Source organism: Erpetoichthys calabaricus, chromosome 10, assembly GCF_900747795.2.
Source record: "Erpetoichthys calabaricus chromosome 10, fErpCal1.3, whole genome shotgun sequence".
In the NCBI taxonomy this organism is placed as follows: domain Eukaryota; kingdom Metazoa; phylum Chordata; class Cladistia; order Polypteriformes; family Polypteridae; genus Erpetoichthys; species Erpetoichthys calabaricus.
In genome coordinates, this window is record NC_041403.2 from 56,716,099 (window position 1) to 56,741,386 (window position 25,288).

The 25,288-nt window shown below is 37.1% G+C and overlaps 1 protein-coding gene across 3 annotated transcripts in view; it reads right to left on the reverse strand.

Moving 5' to 3' along the window:
* The window catches only part of ccdc24 (coiled-coil domain containing 24), a 112,478-nt gene that overhangs the window by 70,733 nt on the left and 16,457 nt on the right, over window positions 1-25,288 (reverse strand). For all 3 annotated transcript variants that reach the window (XM_028811281.2, XM_028811280.2, XM_028811279.2), the window contains exon 3: window positions 18,303-18,475. In XM_028811281.2, coding sequence (XP_028667114.2) covers window positions 18,303-18,475 — 173 coding nt within the window. The remainder of the gene's footprint in view (window positions 1-18,302; window positions 18,476-25,288) is intronic.

The following is a 25,288-nucleotide window of genomic DNA, read 5'->3' on the forward strand; positions in this document are numbered from 1 at the left end:
TCTTGGCATGATGTCTAGCTTTTGAGGTGCTTTTGGTCTACTTCTCTGTGTCAGGCAGCTCCTATTTAAGTGATTTCTTGATTGAAACAGGTGTGGCAGTAATCAGGCCTGGGGGTGGCTACGGAAATTGAACTCAGGTGTGATACACCACAGTTAGGTTATTTTTTAACAAGGGGGCAATTACTTTTTCACACAGGGCCATGTAGGTTTGGATTTTTTTTCTCCCTAAATAATAAAAACCATCATTTAAAAACTGCATTTTGTGTTTACTTGTGTTATATTTGACTAATGGTTAAATGTGTTTGATGATCAGAAACATTTTGTGTGACAAACATGCAAAAGAATAAGAAATCAGGAAGGGGGCAAATAGTTTTTCACACCACTGTAATTTGTAACACTTTAATTAAGAAATCGGTAACACTTTAGTTTAGGTACAGCAAAACTGCATCTATTGCTCATTTATTATTATGTAACAAGCAAACATTTCTTTGGGTCTTCACAACACTTAAAAAGCATCAGTAAAGAGGCTATCCATCTCTGCAATGTGACCTACTAACAAAACTTCACTTTGGTGTGGTCTGAGGTGGCTAAACTGAGACACATTTCTCTTGACATTCCATATTTAGTATAACTCCCATTAATCCTTCATATTAACAAGTAATTTACCACCATGTCAATATGCCACACAGTAGAGAGATGAACAACCAATCTGCTGATGTTCTGTGTTATTGAAGACCAAAAGAAGCCTTTGTTAAGGTCTGGTTACATAAGCATAAATGAGTAACAGAAGCATTTTTGCAGTACCTTAACTAAAGTGTTACCAAAAAAAATTGTAGCTTATAAATTAATACAATTGAGCTGTCAACAAATATATAGCAAAGACAAAATTCAGACGTGAGCATCAGTAGGTTTTGCACCCTAGGAACCAATTTACCCAAATATTTCTATAACATTTCAGTAATTATTTACCGCTCTGATACTGATCTTTCTGATCATATCATTGCAATTGACGAGAAGAGTTCATAATTAATTACATAATTACAGTATTTGAGGGTTCCTCTAGAATGCCTCTTTATTTTTGGCTCATAAACTATTTAGCACATTATCATCTCATAATAGGCTTAAATTCTGAGTTGGTATTTTTCCATCCAGCAATTTTAGCTTTAGACTGTTCTCAAGAAACTGTGGCACACAGATCCATACACAGTCCCTGTTGTTCATCCTACCTCTGTCTTGAGCCTTGTATCATTTAAGGTCTTTCTCCTTTACTAAACTAAACTGAAATTACTTTTCTCAGCTCCCTTAACTTCTCTCATCTCTCTTTTTACTTTGCACAGCTCTGCTTACAAGCACATCCCTAGTCTGTGAAGAATGCCTGCGGACAGGCTAGTTGTTATAATATCGGCAGAGAATTACCTCACTACTGTCTCATTTAACTCCCTGAAGGTGGCCTAGTTTTTTTGTCATCACTTATTTGTGGGCATATGACGGCACTCCCACTGTTCAAGAAATTACTATTGCTGTACTCACATACACACTAAAGAATTGCAGATCTATTATTATAAATCATACTGTCACCATATACCATACACAGTAATATTTATGATTAAACTGCTCACTGCACCCAGACTACCCTGTGATGCCTGATATTACAATTTGAGCTTTAAATAGCATATTACTAGCGTATGCGGCCAAACTTGGAATGTAAAAGGGAAATCAAAAAACCAAATGTCTGGATTTTATATAATGGGAGTGCAGTAGATGAATTTTTCAGGTTGTCTACTACCCAGTTCAGAAAGGCAATACACAAAACATGTGGATGGCTATAATGTGTGAAAATTTTCATGATTTGATAGAACAAATAACATGTTTTAATCCCCTTATAATGAAGAACTGTAATAAAGAAAAATATCCTGAATTACTGTATGTTTACATCTAATGTACTCAAATGCCACAAAAGCTACAGGATACGAATACTTGTAGTGGGGTAAAGGTGTTCATCTAGAATAAAACTACAACCAAGCACATAACATAATATGACATTCTCAAGCACGCATAGTCTGTTATGTAATCAAATGGTTTCAAAAGAAAACAATTCTGCTGGTAGAGTTTTTTTTTAATTTACTACAGAACTTAGATTAGCTGTCTGAAAGCCCAGCTAAGAAATCTTTCATAACATAAGAGATACTAAAGAAGAAGTTCTGAGAATAGATTGATGTTATTTATCTATTTTGCAAAAATAATGACCTCCTTTCAGCTCTCAGACAGCATCTTGTGTTTGTTTGTACATCTGTTTGTTTGTTAATTATGCAAAAATTGCTTAAAATGATTATGTACATAAGTAGCCATTGGTCCAACTTAAAATACAGACTGTGTTTCAAAAATTTCAACAGTGAAAGAGGTTGTAATGGTGGAGTAATCCAAAAACTGTGTAATATTCCAAAACATCTGAATTGATGTTCATGAAATTTTGCATGCATATTACTGTTGATACAACTTAAAATCTAGACTTTGAGGCCTTTTAAAAGTTCCATTGTGAAACAGTGTTTAGTAATGCGTTCTGCAACAAAATCAATACTGCATTATTATGTAAAAAAAACAGTCCAGTCGATGATGAAGAACTTGGCATATTGTTTAGGTCTGGCATTACTTACAGTGACGGTTACATTCCACATTAGAGATTTAATGAAAACAATGGTGGGGTGTGGGGGAGATGTGGTATGATGGGGATCGCAAAACAAAAATCACAAATCCCTCAAAAACTGCTGTGCCACTCTCAGGTTTTTTTTTACATTATTGTCCATGCAATTTAAAATATAGGCTACATGGAGTTTGAAGAACTTCATTGGGGAGTCGTAATGGGAAGGCTAAAACTGATGCATTTCTCCAAAACAGTAGAGTGGATGTTCATGAAATTTTGCATTTTATTTATTAAAACCCAACTTAATATACAATACAGTGTTCATGGAGATTCAAAACTCTCCTCATGAACTGGGGTTCAGTAGAGGGAACAACACAAAAACCGATAGCTTTATCCCACTTTCTATGCCATATCAATGACTCAGTTATTCAACAAGCCATCCTGTTTATTAAATTAGGATTAAACATCTATTTGTGAAACCATACTAAACCAAGAAATATAAAGTAGTGCACATGGTGAACAAATTCTCAACTCAAACAGATAAATTGATGGAGAGGTAGAATAGATGATGAATGAGACAGCCAACAATGACAAAAGGGTTATCATTTAAAATACACATAAATAGTTGCTTTCTTACTTTAACTTATTATAAAAATATACCCACACAATGCTGGGTACTTTGGCTTGGGCAGAATATAATGAAATTCCACTAAGGAACATAAATCTTTAAAATTAATAGTTGATGTTAGGAAGGTTACTAGTCTTTTTATACCATATGTTTACTTGTTGATCATTTTTGCTGTGATGCAGGAGTCATAAAAGCAAAGGTAACTCTGATTTGCTTAATCAATATGTAATCTCACTTTACAGGAGACACTTCGCTGTTTTGCCTATACAGTAGGTGTAATTCTCCCAATACTTTATTAAAAGTGTGCCTATGTTCGCACAGCTTTTTATATATTGGCATGTTAGCATGCATAATTAGCCTCAGTCTATACCCATTTTTCTGCTAAAAGCAGACATGTAGTAATCCCAAAATACAACTCCAAGCAGAATAAACACAAATGATGTCTCCCACCAGTCCTTTCATTATATCAATAAAGACTGTAAATTATGTCCTCCTTATTTAATTAGCTTAAAGTAACATCCACATTCAAACTTAAACCACCAAACAGAAACACCACAGATAATATCACTCATACTTTCCTCAAGATAATGTTATACAAATCACTTTCCAAAACTACAGTATATACAACTGTTAGTAACTCAAAGCAAATTAGAACAAGGTAACAGCCATTCTCCTAGCAAATGACACTTCTAAATTCACAGTGAAAGATCAAGTACCATTTTTCAGTACCTTGCTGGTATGAATATGCACTTCAACAAACTTACAAACAAATGTTATGTCCTTACTTCTCCCATGACCAATTTAATGAGAGCTAGATTACAATTTTTGTTTCATTTTTTTAAAGCATTAAATGACATAATTCAAGGCTTGACTACACAAGGAACCTAAAAATTCATCCTGGAAAGCAATGTTCTTTTTTGTGGTGTCATCTCATTAGTAGCCTCCACAAAGTCCTGTTGTATATGGCAGTTCAACTTTACATGTTGCTAGTATGACTAAAGGCCATGTCACATTAGACAACCTTTCCAGCGATTTTCAGTTGTAGCCTTCATTTGCATAATCTTAGTAAGTCAGAGGCAGTAACGTGTCCATGAAGCCAGTCACATAGTGTGACATGTTCAGTGACGCACACCAACTAGTCCACAACTAACTCTGATAAAATCAAGCAGGTTTGATGTTGTTTTTAGTCGTAGGGTGAGCTCTGTGTGCATGAGAGCTGACAACCAATGAATACTCATCTGGAAATACAATTCATATAATGCAGTGATGAAAAATAAGAGCTCCTGGTATACTGGACCTCACAAACAGAAGAGAGACTGGCCTCTGGAAAAAAGAGAAAAGAATTACAGAGATTGTGGCTGAACCTGCCCTACCTGTTAACCCTTTGTACAACATGTATATAATGAATGGACTGGACAAACATGGATATCAGAGGCAGTTCATTACCCCGCATGATAGATGGCAGTGTTTCTCCAGGCTGGTCCCAGTTAGGACACCTGCAGGGTTGCATAGGAGTTTGTTGTGCAGAAGAGCAGCCCTGTCGGGATCCTTTGCTGCCACAAGAGAGTGCTGATGGGAGACAACTGTCATGGTTTCTGTATGACCTGGAAGTGCTCTGGATGACCACTGCTGTGACACCAGAAGCATTTCTGTGTCCAGCTTAAAAGAAGCCCACTGCATCACCTCGAGGAGTCAGAGTCGGGCAGAAGCGAGCAACACTCACTTGGAGGAAACGAGGAGAGAAGAAATTGCTTACTTGTAATATTCTTGTGTTGATTTTGTCTGGTGCTCGACTGGAAATATGTTGGTGATAAAATCCTTTCGTTTTGGGGACTCAGGGATGATCATTCCGGTTACAATGGGAACAATTCAACAAGAATTGTTCATTCAAGAATGATTTGTAAATGACTGTGGACCAAAGCATCAAAGAAAGATCACTGCGTAGTGAAGTCTACCTTTATAACTTACTACATAGCTAGCAATGTCACCTTAGCTTGCTAAACTGAAAAACTTCTACCATAACACAATGGGAAAAGCATTTCCCATTTTACTTAAAATCAGAAAAAAAAACTGTAAAATCTATTTCGAACAATTAACAAATCTTTTCGGATCTGACAGGTATTTATTCATGTCATCATAAAGTGATTAAACATGCTGAAATACTGTTAACCCTTACATATTTCATTACTTTTGAATTATTACTTCATATTAAATCTTTTTCCCTCTGCTCTCTGTACAGGTAAGAGAAGTGGATGTTTATCTGATTTGAATGAGATTTAGTATTGTATTGTATTCTATTGTATTTAGAATTTACTAATTGCTATAAAAATTCTAAAATCAATGTGTTTGCCCTACGATGGCCTGATGCCCTTTTCAGGGTTTGTTCCCGCCTTGTGCCTCGTGCTAGCTGGGATAGGCTCCAGCAGACCCCTGCAGCCCTGTTCAAGACTAAGTGAGTTAGAAAATGACTGACTGACTAAAAAAGTATTGGTTGCACTAAATATATTTTTTAATATTCTTTTAATTAAAATTATAATTTCAGTCTAATTGAAAAATTGTAACTCATGAATGGTTTGCGGTCATGTCTGCCAAAGTCATAAGACAGTAAGAGTGGTTGTCATGTATCCAGAACTGTGTTGCTGCCTCATAATGCTTGGATCCAAATAAAAACTGATTGTATGTTTTATTCTTTTCATGTCCCTTGAGGAGTTTTGTGAAACTCCAGTACCACAAAGTCAAGCACTTAGGTTGGCTTGTGTCTGTAAACTGGCCCATTATGAGTGTGTAACAACATGTGTGAAACACTTAAATGGACTACTGTCCAGTCCTGAGTTGGTAGTTAACCAATCGCCAGTGCTCTGGCTCCTTCTGACCTAGCAGTGGATAATCCACTAATATTCTACTTAATTTGTACTGCAAAAAGAGATAAATAAGTTTATATCAGATAGATGAAAAACAGACTTAACATGTGGCATAAAGGCAGACATACAAAAAACCTAAAAGGAACAAAGATACACATGAAAATATTTTGAAGCACTCTGCAAGTTGCTGTGATATGGCCACCCTGTTACTGCACCTGGAAATCATTACATTCAGCAGGGACAAAATAGGCGCTGAGACCTATTGTACGAGTTATAGAGGGCAGCCAAGTGACCCCTTGGTAAGCTGACTGATCTTCAGGGAAATCACTTACAGGCTTTATCATGAGGCACAATGCACTGCTAGTGGAGGATGCTTTTCACCCAATAGCTATGACCTTTACAACCCTACTTAGTGGCTAATTGCTACATGGGAAACCAAGACATTCAAGCACTAAGAACATTACACCAGTCTTTACAGGCGAGATGTCATCACACCAAGTGAAAAGAAAAGGTTTCTGTGCAAATAAAGCCTTGTGACTTTGGCGGTAATCAAAGTAAAAGCAAAACAACAGAAGTCTGACTTTGGTACTATTGATACACTCTTTGGTGTTAAAGATGGGTAATTTGTGGAATGAAAACAATTTGTTGCTTATTTTATGAATATATAAGCATGCGGCTCTATACTGACTATTCCATAATATACATGGTTAAAGCAAGTATAGTCCATGTAGCTGTTTTTTTTCCCCTTAATGTTAGTAATATTATTGCTGCTTGTCTGAAAAGAGTCTATATTACACTATACTAAGATAATTTACAAAATAAGTAAAAGGATAAAAGTAGTAAACATAAGACTTATTTTCAGACAGTGGACTTTATTACCATAAGGATTAACTTCCACTTTACTTCTGCAGAATACTCCTGCCTAAGGCAAGCTTTTCTTTCACACTTTTAATCCCTACTTTGATAATTAAGAAAATCAGAAGATCTAGATGAAAATGTCAGTAAAAGAAGCACTTAATGACAAACATAAGTTAGTAATTAATTGAAAAAATATTTATAGCTTTACCATTAATGCTAAGGAATGCCTTTATCAGTTTACTGCCAGATGAATCCATGACCCTTTCTTGGCCATGTGGATTTTCCCAAGATACTCTCATTTCCTCCAGCATTCCAAAAAAATTGTATGCACTCGTGCAAGTGAACGTGGGGGTGTACATGACTGTACCATGTGATGCACTAGTATCCAATACAGGAATAGTTGCTTCTTTGTGTTGAGTACTGCTGAGACAGGCATCAGCCCTTGTGAGCTGGAAAAGCCCTAAGTAGGTTCAGAAAATGGATGGATCGATTTATAGTAACACAACTGTCCAGATAACACATGATGCCACTGTTCTGCATACAAAGGAGATTATGTGGGAAATCCTGAGATTTTGCGGGATCCCCCCCAATGTTGCTGGACATCGTGGACACCCTGTACACTGGTACTGTGAGTGCTGTGCAGAGTGGAGGCAGAACCTCTGCATTTTCCCCAGTTGATTCTGGGCTTTGTCAGGGGTGTGTTCTTACTCCTACTCTGTTCAACGCTTGCATGGACTGGGTGTTGGGCAGGGTCGTGGGGTCCAGCAGCTGTGAGGAATCTGTTGGTGAAGAAAGATTCACTGATATTTACTTTGCTGACGATGCTGTGATGTTTGCATAGTCAATGGTGCCTCTGATCGGGGCTCTCAAGAGACTGAGCAAGGAGTCAGAGAGTCTGGGCTTGTGAGTGTCCTGGATAAAAACCAAGATCCAGGCCTTTAATGACCTCTTGGGCACAGCCATAGACGATGTGTCTATTTGCGGAGGGAATGTTAACCTTGTCGAGAGGTTTACTTACCTCGGCAGCGACATTCATGTCTCTTGTGACTCTTCCTATGAAGTCCGTAGACGAACTAAGAGAGCATGGGGGGTCATGAGGTTACTCGAAACGGGTGTGTGGCGCCCCTGATATGTTTGCAAAAGGACAAAGGTCAAAGTCTTTAGAGTCCTGGTGCTTCCTGTTTTGCTATATGGTTGCAAGACATGGACGCTATTGAGTGACATGAGATGAAGACTGGACTCCTTTGATACTGTGTCGTGTCTCTTCAGACAATCCTTGAGCAACCGCTGGGTACCGGTTGCTCATGGAGTCCCAAGTGAGGCGCATTACCTGCATTGTGAGGGAGTGTCAGTTATGGCACTATGGCCATGTGGAACGATTCCCTGAGGTTGATCCAGCTTGCAGCATCCTCAATATTGAGGACCCGAATGGCTGGACCAGGCCAAGGGGATGTCCACATAATACCTGGCTGTGGCAGATATATGAGGGGTCATTTCTGAGGGATGGGACTGGACCATGTGTCTACCTGAGTGATTGCCAACAGGGATCCAGGACTGTTACATTGTGTGGTGGGTGCGACAATGTGCTGTACCAGTGCATGCTCCCCAACCTGACCTGACCTGATTAAGAGCAAAGCAGAAGTATTAGTATATCCATTAAAATTATAACATACTGTGGCAAAATGTAACAAAACCATGGAATCAAAATCATTTTCTGAACTCGTTATCACAATGCTGGGTCATGGGTTGAAGAAGCTTATCACAATGTTTATTCAATGCATCCAAACTGACTGTGACCATCTAAAACAAATCAATCAACCCAACCTACATGTCTTTCACATGTGAAATCCCATACAAACATATGTAGAAGATGCAAGATGCACACAGGCAGCAGAAAGTCCCAGTCTCCTGCAGGTATGCAACTTCATAAATGGTTATGAAGTTTATGTAGCATTCCTAGGGGAGAAATATAAAAGTGTACTGTATGATGTATTGAATACTGGTAAAGAACATAATTTCTTTGATGCATTACTTTTCCTTTTTCTGATTATTCGTTCAACCATTTTCAGTGTCAGATTATTCAGGTCAGGTTAACAGGGGCTGGAGCCTATCCTGGCAGCATCAAACACAAGACAAAAACCAGCCATGGTCAAGTCCACCCATGCACACTCACACATCCAGGGCCATTTTAGAATTTCCAATCGACTTGAACACTCATATCTTTAGGATGTGGAAAAAAAAACAGAGCAACAGACTAATACATACAAATTACATACAGTTACAAGTCCTTGAGTTTTTCTTTTACTATAAGTCATAACAATAAGAAAGCAAAGTTTTACTCTAAATTTTTAATAAGACCACTTCAAATTAAGACGAGGCGGAAAATGTGGTGGAATTTACAACTTCTCTGTTTCTTTCTCAATCTTCTTAGTGTTTTCAACTTATCTGTGCTGATATCCAGAAGGTTGCCGGTTCGAATCCCCATCTCTGTTAAAACAGATCCTACTCTGCTGGGCCCTTGAGCAAGACCCTTAACCTGTAATTGTTCCAGGGGCGCTGTACAATGGCTGACCCTGCACTCTGACCCCAAGGGATATGCAAAAACTAACAAATTCTTAATACAAGAAATTGTATAAGGCGAAATAAAGAACGAACGAACAAACTGCCTTTACAATGGATGGTCTTACTGTAGAATTTAAATGTAGGCATGAACTGAAAGTGAACTGGACCCAACGTTTTGTTTTCAACACACACATGAACAGCACTAAATCACTGCAACAAAGAAACTATCAACAGAACAAAGACATTCCTTTTAAGAGTTTATAACTTTAATTTAGCATTAGAACAGCTATTTTGAACAATGACATACTTCTTGAAACTTAGGCAACCATAACAAAGAGAAAAAATTTAATACAATGCCTCTGGTTTTTAATAATTGATGTTAGTCTATTGTTGGATGTTACAAAATATTAAATTATAGCACAGGCTAAAGTGAATTTGTGCAATAAACATTTCAAAGCTACTATGTGTTTATATCTGAAGATGGAAGTTTGTGATATGCAGTTTTTAAAGAATAATTTTGGCATTTATTTATATTTATTGTTTTTTCTACAATCTATAGCTTTACAGTTTACTTAAAGGGGGTCAATAACAACTATAAACATTCCATTTTTTCATTTTATGTTCTTCTCCTGGTTATGTGAATTTTTTAAGTATTTTAATTGAAAAGTGGGTTTTTGCTAAACAGACAAACATGTGCTTTACTTTATGATAGTATTTTCCAGCACCCTTAATTTGCACTATAGCTTCCAGTACACTGCGTGTTGAATACAGCCAAACTCCGTACACACCAACTGTCATGAAGAAATTATGCATCCTTTTCCCAGTAAACACGGTGTCAGTAATCTGTGATTAATAACTTCTAGACTTTAATGTACCTCAGAAGCATGGAAAGCATATTTTCCAAAACTGGCACCTTTCAAAATGGACATGCATTTGTTAAATTTCTACTGTCTTGCTTCATATATCGTTTTGTACCCAGTACTGGTGCTAGGTTATTTTGCACCCTAGGCCAAGCTTATTAGTGCAGCAACCGACTGTTAAATAACTAACCTGTGTAGCTGGGTCCCCCCACCCCTTATGATTTGTGCCCTATGCGAATGCCTAATTCGCCTTAAAGGTGGTACTGGCCCTGTTTGACAAAACTGTCACCCATTCTAAGCCTTTTTTAAACTTACAAATTATATTTAAGTTAACATTATCAAATTTCTGGGGGCAAATCAAAATACCCCATTGTAGTAAAAAATAACTTCAAAAACACAGAACCTACCCTTTACATCTACAAATCATAAATTCAAAAGTGCTCATTTTATTAGTTTTTCGCATAATGTTCATCATTTTGATTTGAGGTGACTGCGATGCTGCTATTGCACCTGTTGCTAAAATATAAAATTAGTTATGCCTACAAAAATTAATTGATTATATATGCAAAGTCAACCACTTTTATGTCTTAAGTAACTATTAATTTCATCTCAGAATTGTATGCATCAATCTCAAGTTCTGTACATGGTTATTTACTTTGTAAATATGCAGGGAACCATCCCACTGCACTTGCAGCTCACAAGGCCTTTGCAAACCCTTTTTCAGCAACCACAAATATCTTCCTATTCTTCTACAAGTCATTTGTGAGCATGAAAGTATCCACAGAAGGTGGGAAGAACAAAGTGGCTAGCAACATTTGAGAAAAAAAAAAGAATTTTCATAAGGAAAATAACCAAATATATCAATGATATCTCTACATATATATATATATATACAGTATATCCTGTTATATAGACAGAAATCCTGTCCTGGAAAGCAAAAAGCAAATCTACGATGCGTGATCTTCTCGGGAGACATTTTAAAAACCCGTGAGACCAAAGACACACCCTACTTACAATCTATCAAATAGGACAATAGGCTACAAAACATTTAGTCTTGTGAAGGATTTGAGCACATAAAGCGTATAAGGACAGTACGTTATAAATTAAATGTTGACATATAAGCGAAGAAGAAAGCAGCGTGGAGAAAAGAGACTGAAATGCATTGGACAGAAAAAAGAGCAAAAAAGAATAATCGAGGTGCAAATTCAGAAAATAAGGAAAGTAATTATCAGCCCGGAACAAGTGGAATTGAAAAAAAAGCACGTCCAATCCGGCTCAGAATTAAATGACAGTGAGTAAAAGACAAAGTAGAACTTCGTTTACAAACGTTGGCGCTAAACACATGCAGAGCAGGTTAGAGACTATGAAACCAGGGAAATTAGAAAGGCTCAAAAAAAAAAACAAACCAAAAAAATAAACAGCGCTATATACATGTGGAGAAAGTTAAAGGATATGAAAGTAGGAAAATTAGAAAATTAGAAAATATAAAAAAAGAAAGATCACAGTAGCGCAAACAAACTGCCTCATTTAACTATGCACCAGTCTAACTTTGGTTTTGCACAATAATTACTACACTATTGCACCTTAACACTTAATTCTACTTTATTCACATAATTTTACATATTTATTATGTTCTACTAAACTGTTATCTTTCAATCTATGACTTTTTGTTAATCTAACTGATATTCTTCTAACTTTGCACAGTTTTTGATAAGCGGATCAGGATGCATTTCACTGCGTGTTGTCCTGTATAACTATGCATGTGACAAATAAAGAATCTTGAGAATTTCAAAAACGGAGTTTACCGCACATGCATTTATTGGTTACTTTGTTACTGTATATATATTTATCTGTCTGCTTATTTAAAAACCTAAATTTACCCCAGGAGTCAAAATCATTCTGTCTAGCCCTTGTACAAAAACCTAGACAAAAGCTGGGGTATCACCTTGGTAACCCCATGTACTTTTAGAACTGTGAGAGGAAAATAGCACGACTTTACAGACAGGAGTCCAATGCAGAACTCTACTCACTTTTTTATTTTGTAAAAAAAAATTATTAACTGTTGATGATGTAGATCGTTTTGTCTATGCTGAAATTCCAAACAGGGAAACCTATCCAGACCTCATTAAAAAGATTTAGCATATTGGGACTCGCAAGATTACAAATATTGTTTTTACAGAAGTTCTGAAATAAAAGTGAAAACCAAGCACAGGGGTTGGCGAGCGAAGCGAGCAGGGGGCGAAGCCCCCTAGTATATATATATAAATATATATACACACACACAAAGTGATAAGTCATCCATCTGGCCAATGCCCACACCCCTGCCCAGAGGTAATATTGTCTGCCATCCAGAAGAGGGCTGGAATGTTATATGGAAAGTGATGGCATAAGATAGTGAATGCTGTGTGTATGTCTGAGCATCTGGGTGTCAAGTCATCTGGCGTCCACAACAAGGATGGCATGTCTGATGAAGAAAGGCAACAAGAAACACAAAGAAAGATGGATTTAAGGTATATCTTTTGAACAGAGGTTCATAAATGCACAATGAGATCAAAACAGATGAACTTACCATTGTACCATTAAGCCTGTTTTAATAAACAGATGTTTTGCTAGATTACCATTGTTGTAACAATAAAGGTAAGGAAATAAATTAAGAATGAAGAAACAGGAAACAAAAAAAATAAAAATTCAGTACACAAATATTGATTAAAGACAACAATGATCATCACTATTCCCCAATAGCCTCCAAACAACCAATCAAACAGACACATGTACACATATTCTTCAGACTACTATAAAAAAAGTTCAAGTCAAAATGTGATGTTCATAACTCCCATAGCTTGTAGGTTAAGAACTGTCATGAAATCAAGTAATTCTAGTGTATGGGGGGTGCTTTAACCATTTCAAGTGATAGATTCTGGGTATTCTGGGAAAGCTGAAAGACAATGCAAGACCTTAGAATATTTTGCATAGCTGGTCTATTTGCAGATTAGTGCAGCTTTTGATCCCCATCACTTGTATGATACCTTTGCCGTGTTTTGAGAAACAGTAAAAGTGCTAGCCGCTTTGCTAGCGAACAGTAAGATGGGTGTGTGCACTTAGTTTGGGCAAGAATGGGGAGAGACAGCACCTGCCTTTTTATTATAACTTTTTTTAAAAGAGTCTCAGCTCACCCTCTGTTGGTGCTTTGTTGCAAAACTGACGTTTGGTTGGTTCCTTTCTTACAGTTTGAGAGGAGGCATGGGCATTTAAATTGAGCTTTTTCTATGTAGCTGCTGCATACTTTCCAAGGAGCTGTGTCTCCAGAATTAAACTATTTCCATCTTTTGTTTTGGAATATACACAGTATTAATGACAAACGAACTGGGCCATCTGAGACTGAATGAAGACTGCATGAACCCACCCCACCAGGCTGTATAATCATTTTTATTGCTTATATTTACTGCTATTGGTTATTATGAGAATAAATATAGTTTTAAGTTAAAGCTTAAACTCAATGTCTCTGTCTGATTATTGATGACTAGCATAGCTGAGTACCGATTGATCATTTCCTGTCTATCTGCAGTCCCTTAAGGGCACATAGGAGGCTTTGTATAATCTTGAATTGGTGGCAAACAGGGTTGAAGTAAAGGAATGAAAATAAAAGACAGTCCCAGTCAGTCCGCAGCCTGTCATTACAGGTCCTTATGACTGGATATGCAGGGTACAGTAAGGACAATGAGAAGGAATAGAGGTCACTGAAAACAGTTACATAGCTGGTTTTAACATTTCTTTCTATCCTCCATTAAGAAAACAACCTAAGAAATTACACTGGTGCTATTTGTGTTAGGTGCAAGTCATAGGTGATCTAATAACATAATAAAACACCTGGCCTAAGCAGTTGACTTTGTCTCCAAACCGTCCAACCTGAGCTGACCCTCTAATGTACTCTTTAACTCTGCCACCTCCAGCTCTGTCTCCTGTTTTTTAGTCTGTGCCACCATCTCCAGCCCATATAACATAGCTGGTCTCACTACCATCCTGTAGACCTTCCCTTTCACTCTTGCTGGTGCCCATCTGTCACAAATTTCTCCTGACTCTCTTCTCCACCGATTTCACCCTGCCTGCACTTTTTCACCTCTCTTCCACATTACATTCCATTACTCTGTACCGTTGGTCCCAAGTATTTAAACTCATCCACCTTTGCTAACTCTACTCCTTGTATCCTCACCATTCCACTGACCTTCTTCTCATTCACACATATGTATTCTGTCTTGTTCCTACTGACCTTCATTCCTCTCCTCTCCAGAGCATATCTCTACCTCTCCAGGGTCTCCTCAACCTGCTCCCTACTCTCACTAAAGATCACAGTATCATAAGCAAACATTATTGAAAAATATTATTTTTTGCATTTAACAAAACCATGAAAATACATATAGTATTGTGTTAAATGAGTAAAACTACTTTATATAAGAACAACTTTTATTTAATATATATATATTAGAATTTCTGTAGTGAACACCACCTAGTAGACCCTATATAATAGGGCTTTTTCAACGTTGCCTGTGGACCATGACTAGCCTGTAAAAAAAAAAAGTGTGGTCCATTTAAATACATTTATCACCGCAGATAAAACTATTCATCGACTAAAAAACAGCTTTTCATTTTTCCTCATCTATTGCCATCACATTATGTTTAGATGCTTCTGAAGTGCGTGCTTTGAAACTTTCCAAAGTGCTAAGATTTCACTAATATTTTTCCTGTTTGTCAGCTACCAAATATCTCCAAAAATGTCTTTCTCAATCTTTAAAAAGAAAAAAGCTGACTATGAAAATGGTCAGTTTAATAATGATTGGACTGACAAATCTCTATGTGTCCATGTTTCAACAAAACCAGGAGGTTTGCTCTGTTAACAAGTGTTGTTTTTGTGGACCAAAGGCAGATTTCAAATGACTTGTTTCATTGACATTCAATCGAAGTTCATTTCCCCCTGGAATTTTGAGCAGCTCAACTTAATGACAAACAAAGGACCTGTTTGAAGGTCCCCTTTGGAGTTTCAAGCAGTTTTCTTAATAAACATGTGTGCGTTTTTATTGAATAAACCCACAGACTGGAAACATTTCTTGTAAAGCTTTTCGTGGACCGGTAGTAGACAGTAACATCATTAATATAATGATCATGCCTAATATTTTGCTGACCGGAAAAATTTTCTATGGACCGGTGCTGGTCAACCACTGTTATTGAGGAGGCAGTGACATATAACAAAGTAAGGAACAGCATAATTTCCATTCATAAAATATCAACGTTGGATACCAGAACTATCAGAAGAGTTGAAGCACTTGCAAATGATCTTTTCAAAACTCTTAACTTGAAAAAGGCTGTTGTAATATTGCTGGCTGCAGATAAATTTACAGATGACAGTGACATTACACAACTATGTCTGTACATGAGAGTTTTCGATGTGGAGTGCTTTCATGAGGTCTTGCCCAGTTTATTTCAATTGGACAAACAACAAGAGAAATAAATTTTCAGAATTATTTCTCTTCTATTTCTCTTTCTATGAGAAAGGCTTAGATTTGCCATGAGTAAACCTGCAAGCAACAGATTTCATCTGTTCCTTGGAGGGAAGGGTGCAGGGTCTGTCAGTCTGCATGGCTGAACTTGCGCCATAGATTAAATCTTTACATTGTCTGAAACATCAAAGCATTCTTTGTGCAAAACTCAGTGATGAGTTAAAAAACATAACAGATTGTGAAATGGTTATGATCAGTTTCATCAGAACAACTGCAAGTCTGCAACACTGCTTCTTACACAAACTCCTGTCTGATAGGTTAGCCGAGCACAATAATTTACTTGGTCATAATGTTAGGTAGTTAAATAAGAGTAATGCACTCAAAAGGGTTTGTAAACTCAAGCAAGAGATTGTCATTTTTCCCTAAAGTTGTCTTCTTAAAATTCCAAAGACATTTATATCCAAAATGCTTGACAAGAAGTTCATGGAAGAAATGTTCTGACTGAATGACATCTTCCAACATTTAAATGGACTTAATTTTGGTTTACAAGGAGAAGGATAAAACAGTTGGAAATCTTGTGGAAAAACAACAGATTTCAAAAGAAACTGGCTTGTTTTCAAATAATTTGGCTTCTGGGAAAATGGTGCATTTTCCAACACAGCGCAATTTAATAAATAACTCGGCATCTGCACAAATTACCATAACAACAAGAGAATTTTTAAATGAGTTAAGGGCGAACTTTGCTGCGAGGTTTTGACAGCTTTGACATTCCCACTGAGGTGATGCAATTTTTGAAGTGTCCGCTTATAACTGATGTGAGAGGAGCATCTGCATCAAGAGCCAAATAGGTTCTTATTGTACATCTTTTGTTGAAGGTTCTCTGCAGTTAGAACTGATAGACATGTAAGAGTCATCTGAATTAAAAGAGGTGTTTTCATCTATAGGATGTGTACAGTGCTGGACTGGACTAAAAAAGGTTGGCTATTTTTCTTTTAGCAACATTTGCTCTAATGTATCCTAGTAAGTCAAGCTTTTTGAATATGAATGCAACATAAATTTGCTCCTCCTTTACAAGCACCCACCTCAACCAATGTTTGCAAAGTGCTCTCACTTCTTATAAGCCCAACTTTAGACAGACAGACAGACAGACAGACAGACAGACAGACAGACAGACAGACAGACAGACAGACAGACAGACAGACAGATAGATAGATAGATAGATAGATAGATAGATAGATAGATAGATAGATAGATAGATAGATAGATAGATAGATAGATAGATAGATAGATAGATAGATAGATAGATAGATAGATACTTTATTAATCCCAAGGGGAAATTCACATACTCCAGCAGCAGCATACTGATAAAGAAAATATTAAATTAAACAGTGATAACAATGCAGGTATACAGACAGTAACTTTGTATAATGTTAACGTTTACCCCCCCAGGTGGAATTGAAGAGTCGCATAGTGTGGGGGAGGAACGATCTCCTCAGTCTGTCACTGGAGCAGGACAGTGACAGCAGTCTGAAGTAAAGCTGCTCCTCTGTCTGGAGGTGATACTGTTTAGTGGATGCAGTGGATTCTCCATGATTGACAGGAGCCTCCACCCTTGCAAAGTCAAGTTATAGTAATTTTAGTCATTAGAAAATAAATACAGTACTAGTTGTTATATGTGTACCTTATATAAATAAGATAAATAAGACATAAAGAAAAAAAGAATTAGCATGAACTGATATGGGGACATTTTGTTATTTAACATGTGATCTTGTGGGTGTATTATGTTTTCTTAAAAGTAAAAGTAATTTCAACAAATGTATAAAATGTAATTACAACAAATGCAACAAAAGGTAATACAGTTTATTAAAGGACTGATAGTCCAGCCCATTGTTATTCAGTTAAACAGCATTTCATTGTAAATTTTTAAGATTTATTTTTTGGTCTCTGTGTAATTCAAATCGATTTAAATATCAATATTAATGTCAATAAACATCCTTTGATACATAATAGTATAGTGTTGTTCTTATCATTCACATGTGAGTGCTAAGATCCAAAAATTATGCTTGGCCCTCCTTACATTTAACATTTGATAATCTTGCCCTCAAGAAAAAGTAGTTGAAGTACCCTGCTATATAAATAAACTCTATGCAACTGTTTACATGTATTCTTTTCAATGGCAGCAATTTCTCGGACTAGAATGGAACCAGCCACATTGTGGTTTTAAGTCTTGAACCATATCCAAGAAGTGCTGCCCTTCATTGTTTTGAAAATCCATTTTTGATTCATTTCTGTCCCCTCTTTTTCCATTACAGAGTCCTGAAGAGTCAGAATCTATTACAGCAAAAGTCTGCCATTTATCTAATCTAATCAAACAATAACAGGATTTCTTTCCATAATTACCTGCCTTGTTCGCCAGCTTTTTCACGGATGTTGAGAAGGAGAAGTCGAATCTCCTCTTTCAGAAGCTCTTTTATGGCAGGTGCCTCAGTCAGCGTGGTATGAGAGATGCATTCTTCAGAAGGAGAAGAATTTTCTGACATCATACTCCTCCACATATCAAGCCATGTCTCAACCTACATTGTAAAAAATTACACATCTTCTTTAAAAATTACTCCATAACTATTTTTGATTTGAAGCATTTCTTTTTTACAAATATTTTAAATCACAGGAGACACTCTCTAAAGAAAAAAAAACTATCCTTGTTATTCTTGACATCACTAGTGATCTAACCTTTGTCAACCAAGTGACCATTAATTATGAAGGAGTGCTAGCTTTTAAAATTTCTCAGATAGCAATAACAATTTAAAACATCACAAATGCTTATCTTCCAGTACTTATATGTATGACGGTCTAGTATAACAATTTTTCTTATTCTGATTATAAGGTTTAGCAGAAGATGATGAAGCACATTAGTGGGAACTATAATTTCAACCTTCTGGAAATCTGAAACAACAACACTAATAAGTGCACTTCCATCCCACCCAGTCATGTCAAATATTTCCAGAGCAGGATAGTAAATTAACTATAAAGTGGATGTCTTGTGTTTAACTGATAGGTCCAGGATTTGGGTTTGACATCCAGCCTAGTCACTAGCTATGTAGACTTTGCACATTCTACCCATGTGCCTGAGGGCTTTCTCTAGATACATGTGTTTCTGTTTTCATCTTAGTGTCACACTTTTCAGGTTAATGGGGACCTTGCAACTAAAACATTACGATATTGAAAATGTGTACATAAAAGCTCCCTGTAGTGATCTGGCACCCTATTCAGGAAGATTCCTTTTTGCACAAAATGCTGCCCAGATAAGCAGTGCAGACCTTTATTGGAATAAACAGATTAGGTAAACAAAAGAATGGAAGCATACTTGCAATAACATAATATGTATAATCAGTCTGTCAATTAATTCTTATTCTATAAACAAATAACATTGTTTACAATCACAAAAGGTTCGACTCAAGTCTGTAAAGCACTTCATCTCACTGGGGATTATATCAAACTAGTTCTAATTTTTATTTATTATTAATGACTTTTGCCAATTTAAAATAACAGTATGTTCTGTCAAAGAGTAACTGTCACCAATGAGGAATCACTCAGGGCAATGCTCACACAATCCTCCTTCAGATTACAGAGATATGATATGAACATGGCTCACAAGAATCAATGCAGCCACCTCTACCATTCTGCTAAAGAAAACTTCCATTAGCAAATCTGCCTCTCTTGGCAAAAATGTGGACTTTTCTTGCACATTAGCACTCTTTGTCTAGCCTGGATATGCAAACCACTGGTTACATTAACAATCTTCTTCTTCTTTCGGCTGCTCCCGTTAGGGGTTGCCACTGCGGATCATCTTCTTCCATATCTTTCTGTCCTCTACATCTTGTTCTGTTACACCCGTCACCTGCATGTCCTCTCTCACCACATCCATAAACCTTCGCTTAGGCCTTCCTCTTTTCCTTTTCCCTGGCAGCTCTATCCTTAGCATCCTTCTCCCAATATATTCAGCATCTCTCCTCTGCACATGTCCAAACCAATGCAATCTCACCTCTCTGACTTTGTCGCCCAACTGTCCAACTTGAGCTGACCCTCTAATGTACTTATTTCTAATCCTATCCATCCTTGTCACACCCAGTGTGAATCTTAGCATCTTTAACTCTGCCACCTCCAGCTCTGTCTCCTGTTTTCTGGTCAGTGCCACCGTCTCCAACCCATATAACATAGCTGGTCTCACTACCATCCTGTAGACCTTCCCTTTCACTCTTGCTGTCACAAATTTCTCCTGACACTCTTCTCCACCCATTCCACCCTGCCTACACTCTCTTTTTCACCTCTCTTCCACAATCCCCATTACTCTGTACTGTTGATCCCAAGTATTTAAACTCATCCACCTTCACCAACTCTACTCCCTGCATCCTCGCCATTCCACTGACTTCCCTCTCATTTACACACATGCATTCTGTCTTGTTCCTACTGGCCTTCATTCCTCTCCTCTTTAGAGCATATCTCCACCTCTCCAGGGTCTCCTCAACCTGCTCCCCACTATCGCTTCAGATCACAATGTCATCAGCAAACATCATAGTCCACAGAGACTCCTGTCTAATCTCGTTTTTCAACCTGTCCATCACCATTGCAAATAAGAAAGAGTTCAGAGCCGATCCCTGATGTAATCCCACCTCCAACTTGAATGCATCCATCACTCCTACCGTAGACTTCACCACTGACTTCCCTCGTACATATCCTGTACAACTCTTACGTACTTCTTTGTCACTCCCGACTTCCTCATACAATACCACCCTGTCATATGCTTTCTCCAGGTCCACAAAGATGCAATGCAACTCCAACATGGTAAATAAAATAGTTACGTCAATGTGACCTTCTGTGAACACCCAACAACATGAGATTTACTTTCTTTATCCACAGCATCCTATAAGTAAAAGCAGAACAAGCGCAGCACAGGCAAAGTATTACAATGGATGAGTGGTCAATTATTTTAGGGAAGAAACAGTATACACACTGAACCATACATAAGCTTGCTTTGTTACAAGGAAAATCAATGGAAACTTGACCTTCTTGGTTGTTTTTGTGGTAAAACACAAAATTGTTAATTATTATATTGCTAAATTATACATGTATCTTGAATGAAAATACACTGACTGAAATGATGATTTATTCTAATACAAGACAAAGATAAACCTGTACAAGGATATTCTAAATTTGACTGCTACAAATTACCCTCAGAGAAACAAAGAGCTGGAATTCTCAACATACAGTATCTGATCTCCAGCACAGGCCATGGTGTAATCAATAAGTGATAGGCAAGGCAATGAAAACTTTCATATAACTACTTTTAGGACCATTTTGTTAGAATTCGTAAAGAAGATCTCTTTTTCAGTGGAGTATAATTCACTCTAAATTTTAAGTGGCTCTGTAAACTATCACTGCTTGACTTCTAGGGAGCTTTAAGATATTACATAAGCAAAGGGTGCAAACACATTTTGAGAACGGTTAAATGGTACATTCGGGCTGAAGAAGGCAATGAGCTTGGTGAGCCACCTGCAACAGATAGAGCCATAGGACTGTTAGATGAAATGCCACTAACTGAATATAATTTGTAAGTACTGCATTTTTTTTCCACATGCAAAAACTGACATTCAGTCCCTGCTTTCATTTCCACATCAAATTTTTAGTGAGACTGAGTCTCCAGGTTTTATTATGAGAAGGAAAGGGGGTTTGACAAGAAGATGATAGCAATGTGTGGAGTTTAGTCAGGGACAAGCTGGGTCAAAACCTTAGGAGGGATTATAAACAAACAACCAAAACATGAGGGGAAACCAAAGATCAAAGTCTGAGACAGGAGAAGTTCAAAACTGAAACAGAACCCAGCAATTGGCCTAATTCAAAAAGTAACCAACTTTGTTAATGTTTTTATGTTTAATTTACGCAGACCAGAACCACCACCATATTTACTGCATATCTGACTAACGGTGATACACAGACGTGACAAACATAAACAAAAGACAAAAAATAAAAGTTGTCAAAATAATAAAAAGACACTCCAAACCCCAATAGTTATCTCCTCTACGATAAAAATGAATAATTTCACTAAAAGAAAACAATGCTTAATACCACAGTATTACTCCAGATGCCCCATGCAACATTACAATATTTTACAGATCTGTTTTTGCAGATCACTTCCATGATCAACCTCTTCATATTTCTGAATGGTTAGCTTGAATCAACACATGGTAAAACAGACAGCCTTCTGCCTCTTAAACATGCCCCACCCAAAGTGCATTTTGGGACAGATTTCCCTGCCCTGTCGGCTCTGATCTTGGATTTAACAGCTTTGTGTAAATCAATCTAGAACACAAAATCACTAACTTACTGCAGCTTTATTCTAGAACTACTAAGCATCTATTGAAGCAAACAAACACCAACTTCCTTCTATCATTAAAGACAATGGAAAATAGCTGCTATATTCCTCATTTTTCTTTTGTTATTATAAAATCACCTTTTGAAAGAGCCTTTTCAATAGCAGCAATGCACATTTAAGTTACCTTAGCCAACTTTAAATTTTACACACAGACAGCACCTTACTTGGCTGTATACTAGACACACATTGACTAAAATAATAAGGCATGAAAAAATATTATTAGGCCACCTTTATTATATTTTTCAGCTGTAGAAGAAAAGAAAAATCCATTTATTTAGTCTGAACTGTCAGTCATGAATCACCTGCACTAACCTGTTGCACTTAATGGGTGTTCTGTGTTAAATTTGTGTTCAGAACGCTCAAGCTATTGTCAGCCAGTCACAGTTTCTTTATAACCTTCCACCTAGACAAGTTACTATTGATTATACTTTACCTGCTTCACATTTTGTGATATACAATTAAGTTATTAGTTCCCTGACAAACACTCAAAACTCATTTACAAATTGCTTATAAATTGTGCCAAATAAACATCTACTAAATAAATGAAAATTAATGAGGAGAAAATTCATTACAATGCAACATTTACTGCATTCTGTTTTTTCATTTGTGAACTACTGTAGAAAAAGGCTCATAGTGCCTTAATTTATCATATATAAAAGAGACATGCATTATGTCTTCTGACCTCTAGGGGTATACAGAAGCCATAGCATGGAAAAAAAAAGATTAATGACTACATTTAGTGTGTTTTGAGCAATCACAGGAGATCTAGTGTGAGTTTTTTTATGTAGAATACCAAAAAATGCCTAGCTGAGCACATCACTTTCTTCTCGCAGGGTGACCTGCTGTTGTGTAAAGTTGTGTTTTCAAGTGTCTCACTGATTTGAAAGATGTGGTTTTCTTGTGCTTCTTTTAAGGTACACTGCTATAGATGCATTTGCAAATAAACTTTGATAATGGAAATATAAAAATAGTGCATACGGTACAAATACATTGTATATGTAGGGCCCAGAATATTTAACCTAAATTTTAAAACATTCACAATAAATTATATCATATTATATAAAAAGGGTGACAGAACAGATCCAAGCAACTATAGGCCAGTAAGCTTAACATGCATCACAGGAAAATTAATGGAAGGAATTATTAAGGATAAGATTGAGCAACACCTGGCAAGGACAAGAGTTATTCTGAACAGTCAGCATGGGTTCAGAAGAGGGAGGTCACGTTTTACTAACATGCTGGAATTCTATGAGGAGGCAACAAAAGGATACTATGAAAGTGGAGCATATGATATTATTCATCTTGACTTTCAGAAAGCATTTGATAAGGTGCCACATGAGAGTTTAGGCATCAAATTAAAAGTAGTGGGAGTTCAGGGTGATGTTTTTAGATGGGTGCAGAATTGGCTCACACACAGGAAGCAGAGGGTGATGGTGCGAGGAACCTCTTCAGAATTGGCCGATGTTAAGAGTGGTGTTCCACAGGGGTCAGTGCTAGGTCTGCTGCTATTTTTAATATGTATTAATGATTTAGATAGGAATATAAGTAACAAGCTGGTTAAGTTTGCAGATGATACCAAGATAGGTGGATTAGCAGATAATTTGGAATTCGTTACGTCATTACAGAAGGACTTGGATAGCATACAGACTTGGGCAGATTTGTGGCAGATGAAATTTAATGTCAGTAAATGTAAAGTATTACACATAGGAAGTAAAAATGTTAGGTTTGAATACACAATGGGTGGTCAGAAAATCGAGAGTACACCTTATGAGAAGGATTTAGGAGTCATAGTGGACTCTAAGCTATCGACTTCCCAACAGTGTTCAGAAGCCATTAAGAAGGCTAACAGAATGTTAGGTTATATAGCACGGTGTGTGGAGTGCAAGTCCAAGGAGGTTATGCTCAACCTTTATAATGCACTGGTGATGCCTCATCTTGAGTACTGTGTGCAGTTTTGGTCTCCAGGCTATAAAATGGACATAGCAGCACTAGAAAAGGTCCAGAGAAGAGTGACTAGGCTGATTCCAGGGCTACAGGGGTTAAATTATGAGGAAAGATTAAAAGAGCTGAGCCTATACAGTTTAATCAAAAGAAGATTAAGAGGTGACATGATTGAAGTGTTTACAATTATGAAGGGTGTTAGTACAGTGGATCGAGACTGTTATTTTAAAATGAGTTCATCCAGAACACGAGGACACAGTTGGAAACTTGTTATGGGTAAATTTCGCACAAACATTAGGAAGCTTTTCTTTACACAAAAAACGATAGACACTTGGAATAAGCTACCAAGTAGTGTGGTAGACAGTAAGACGTTGGGGACTTTCAAAACTTGACTTGATGTTTTTTTGGAAGAAATTAGTGGATAGGACTGGCGAGCTTAGTTGGGCTGAATGGCCTGTTCTTGTCTAGAGTGTTCTAATGTTCTAATGTTATGTTACAAAAATATATGCATATTTTAGCATATGAATTCATATCTAAATGTTTTGCTCATTTCACAGCTCTAGCACACAAGGCGTAATGGGGACTTGATGTCAACCAGAGCAGTAGTATGCCAAAGACCCACCGTGACCCACCATGACCAGCAACAGGAGACTCTCAGGCTAAAGGACTGTGTCTTTAACTTAAAGGAATAATGCTTTGTTTTTGCCGCATTTTGCAGAAAAGCCAGAGAAATGCTGAGCTTGAAAGTTCATATCCTGTTGTGGGAGCAAATGGGTGTTGGCTGGTGCAAAGGAACCTGTAACATCACGCTGCTTAAAAAGACTGAGTGAACACATTAAACAATAAACATAAAAGAAATGAAGCATATCTTTCAGGCCATCCTTTTTCACCTTTGTTTCCAGAAATGAAAAGCACCTTTGGGCTTTTTGTGTTTAGCAGAATAATTAGACATGTGAATAGTTTAACAGTAATATATGACTCACAAATGGCCTGAACATACAGATCACGACTTACA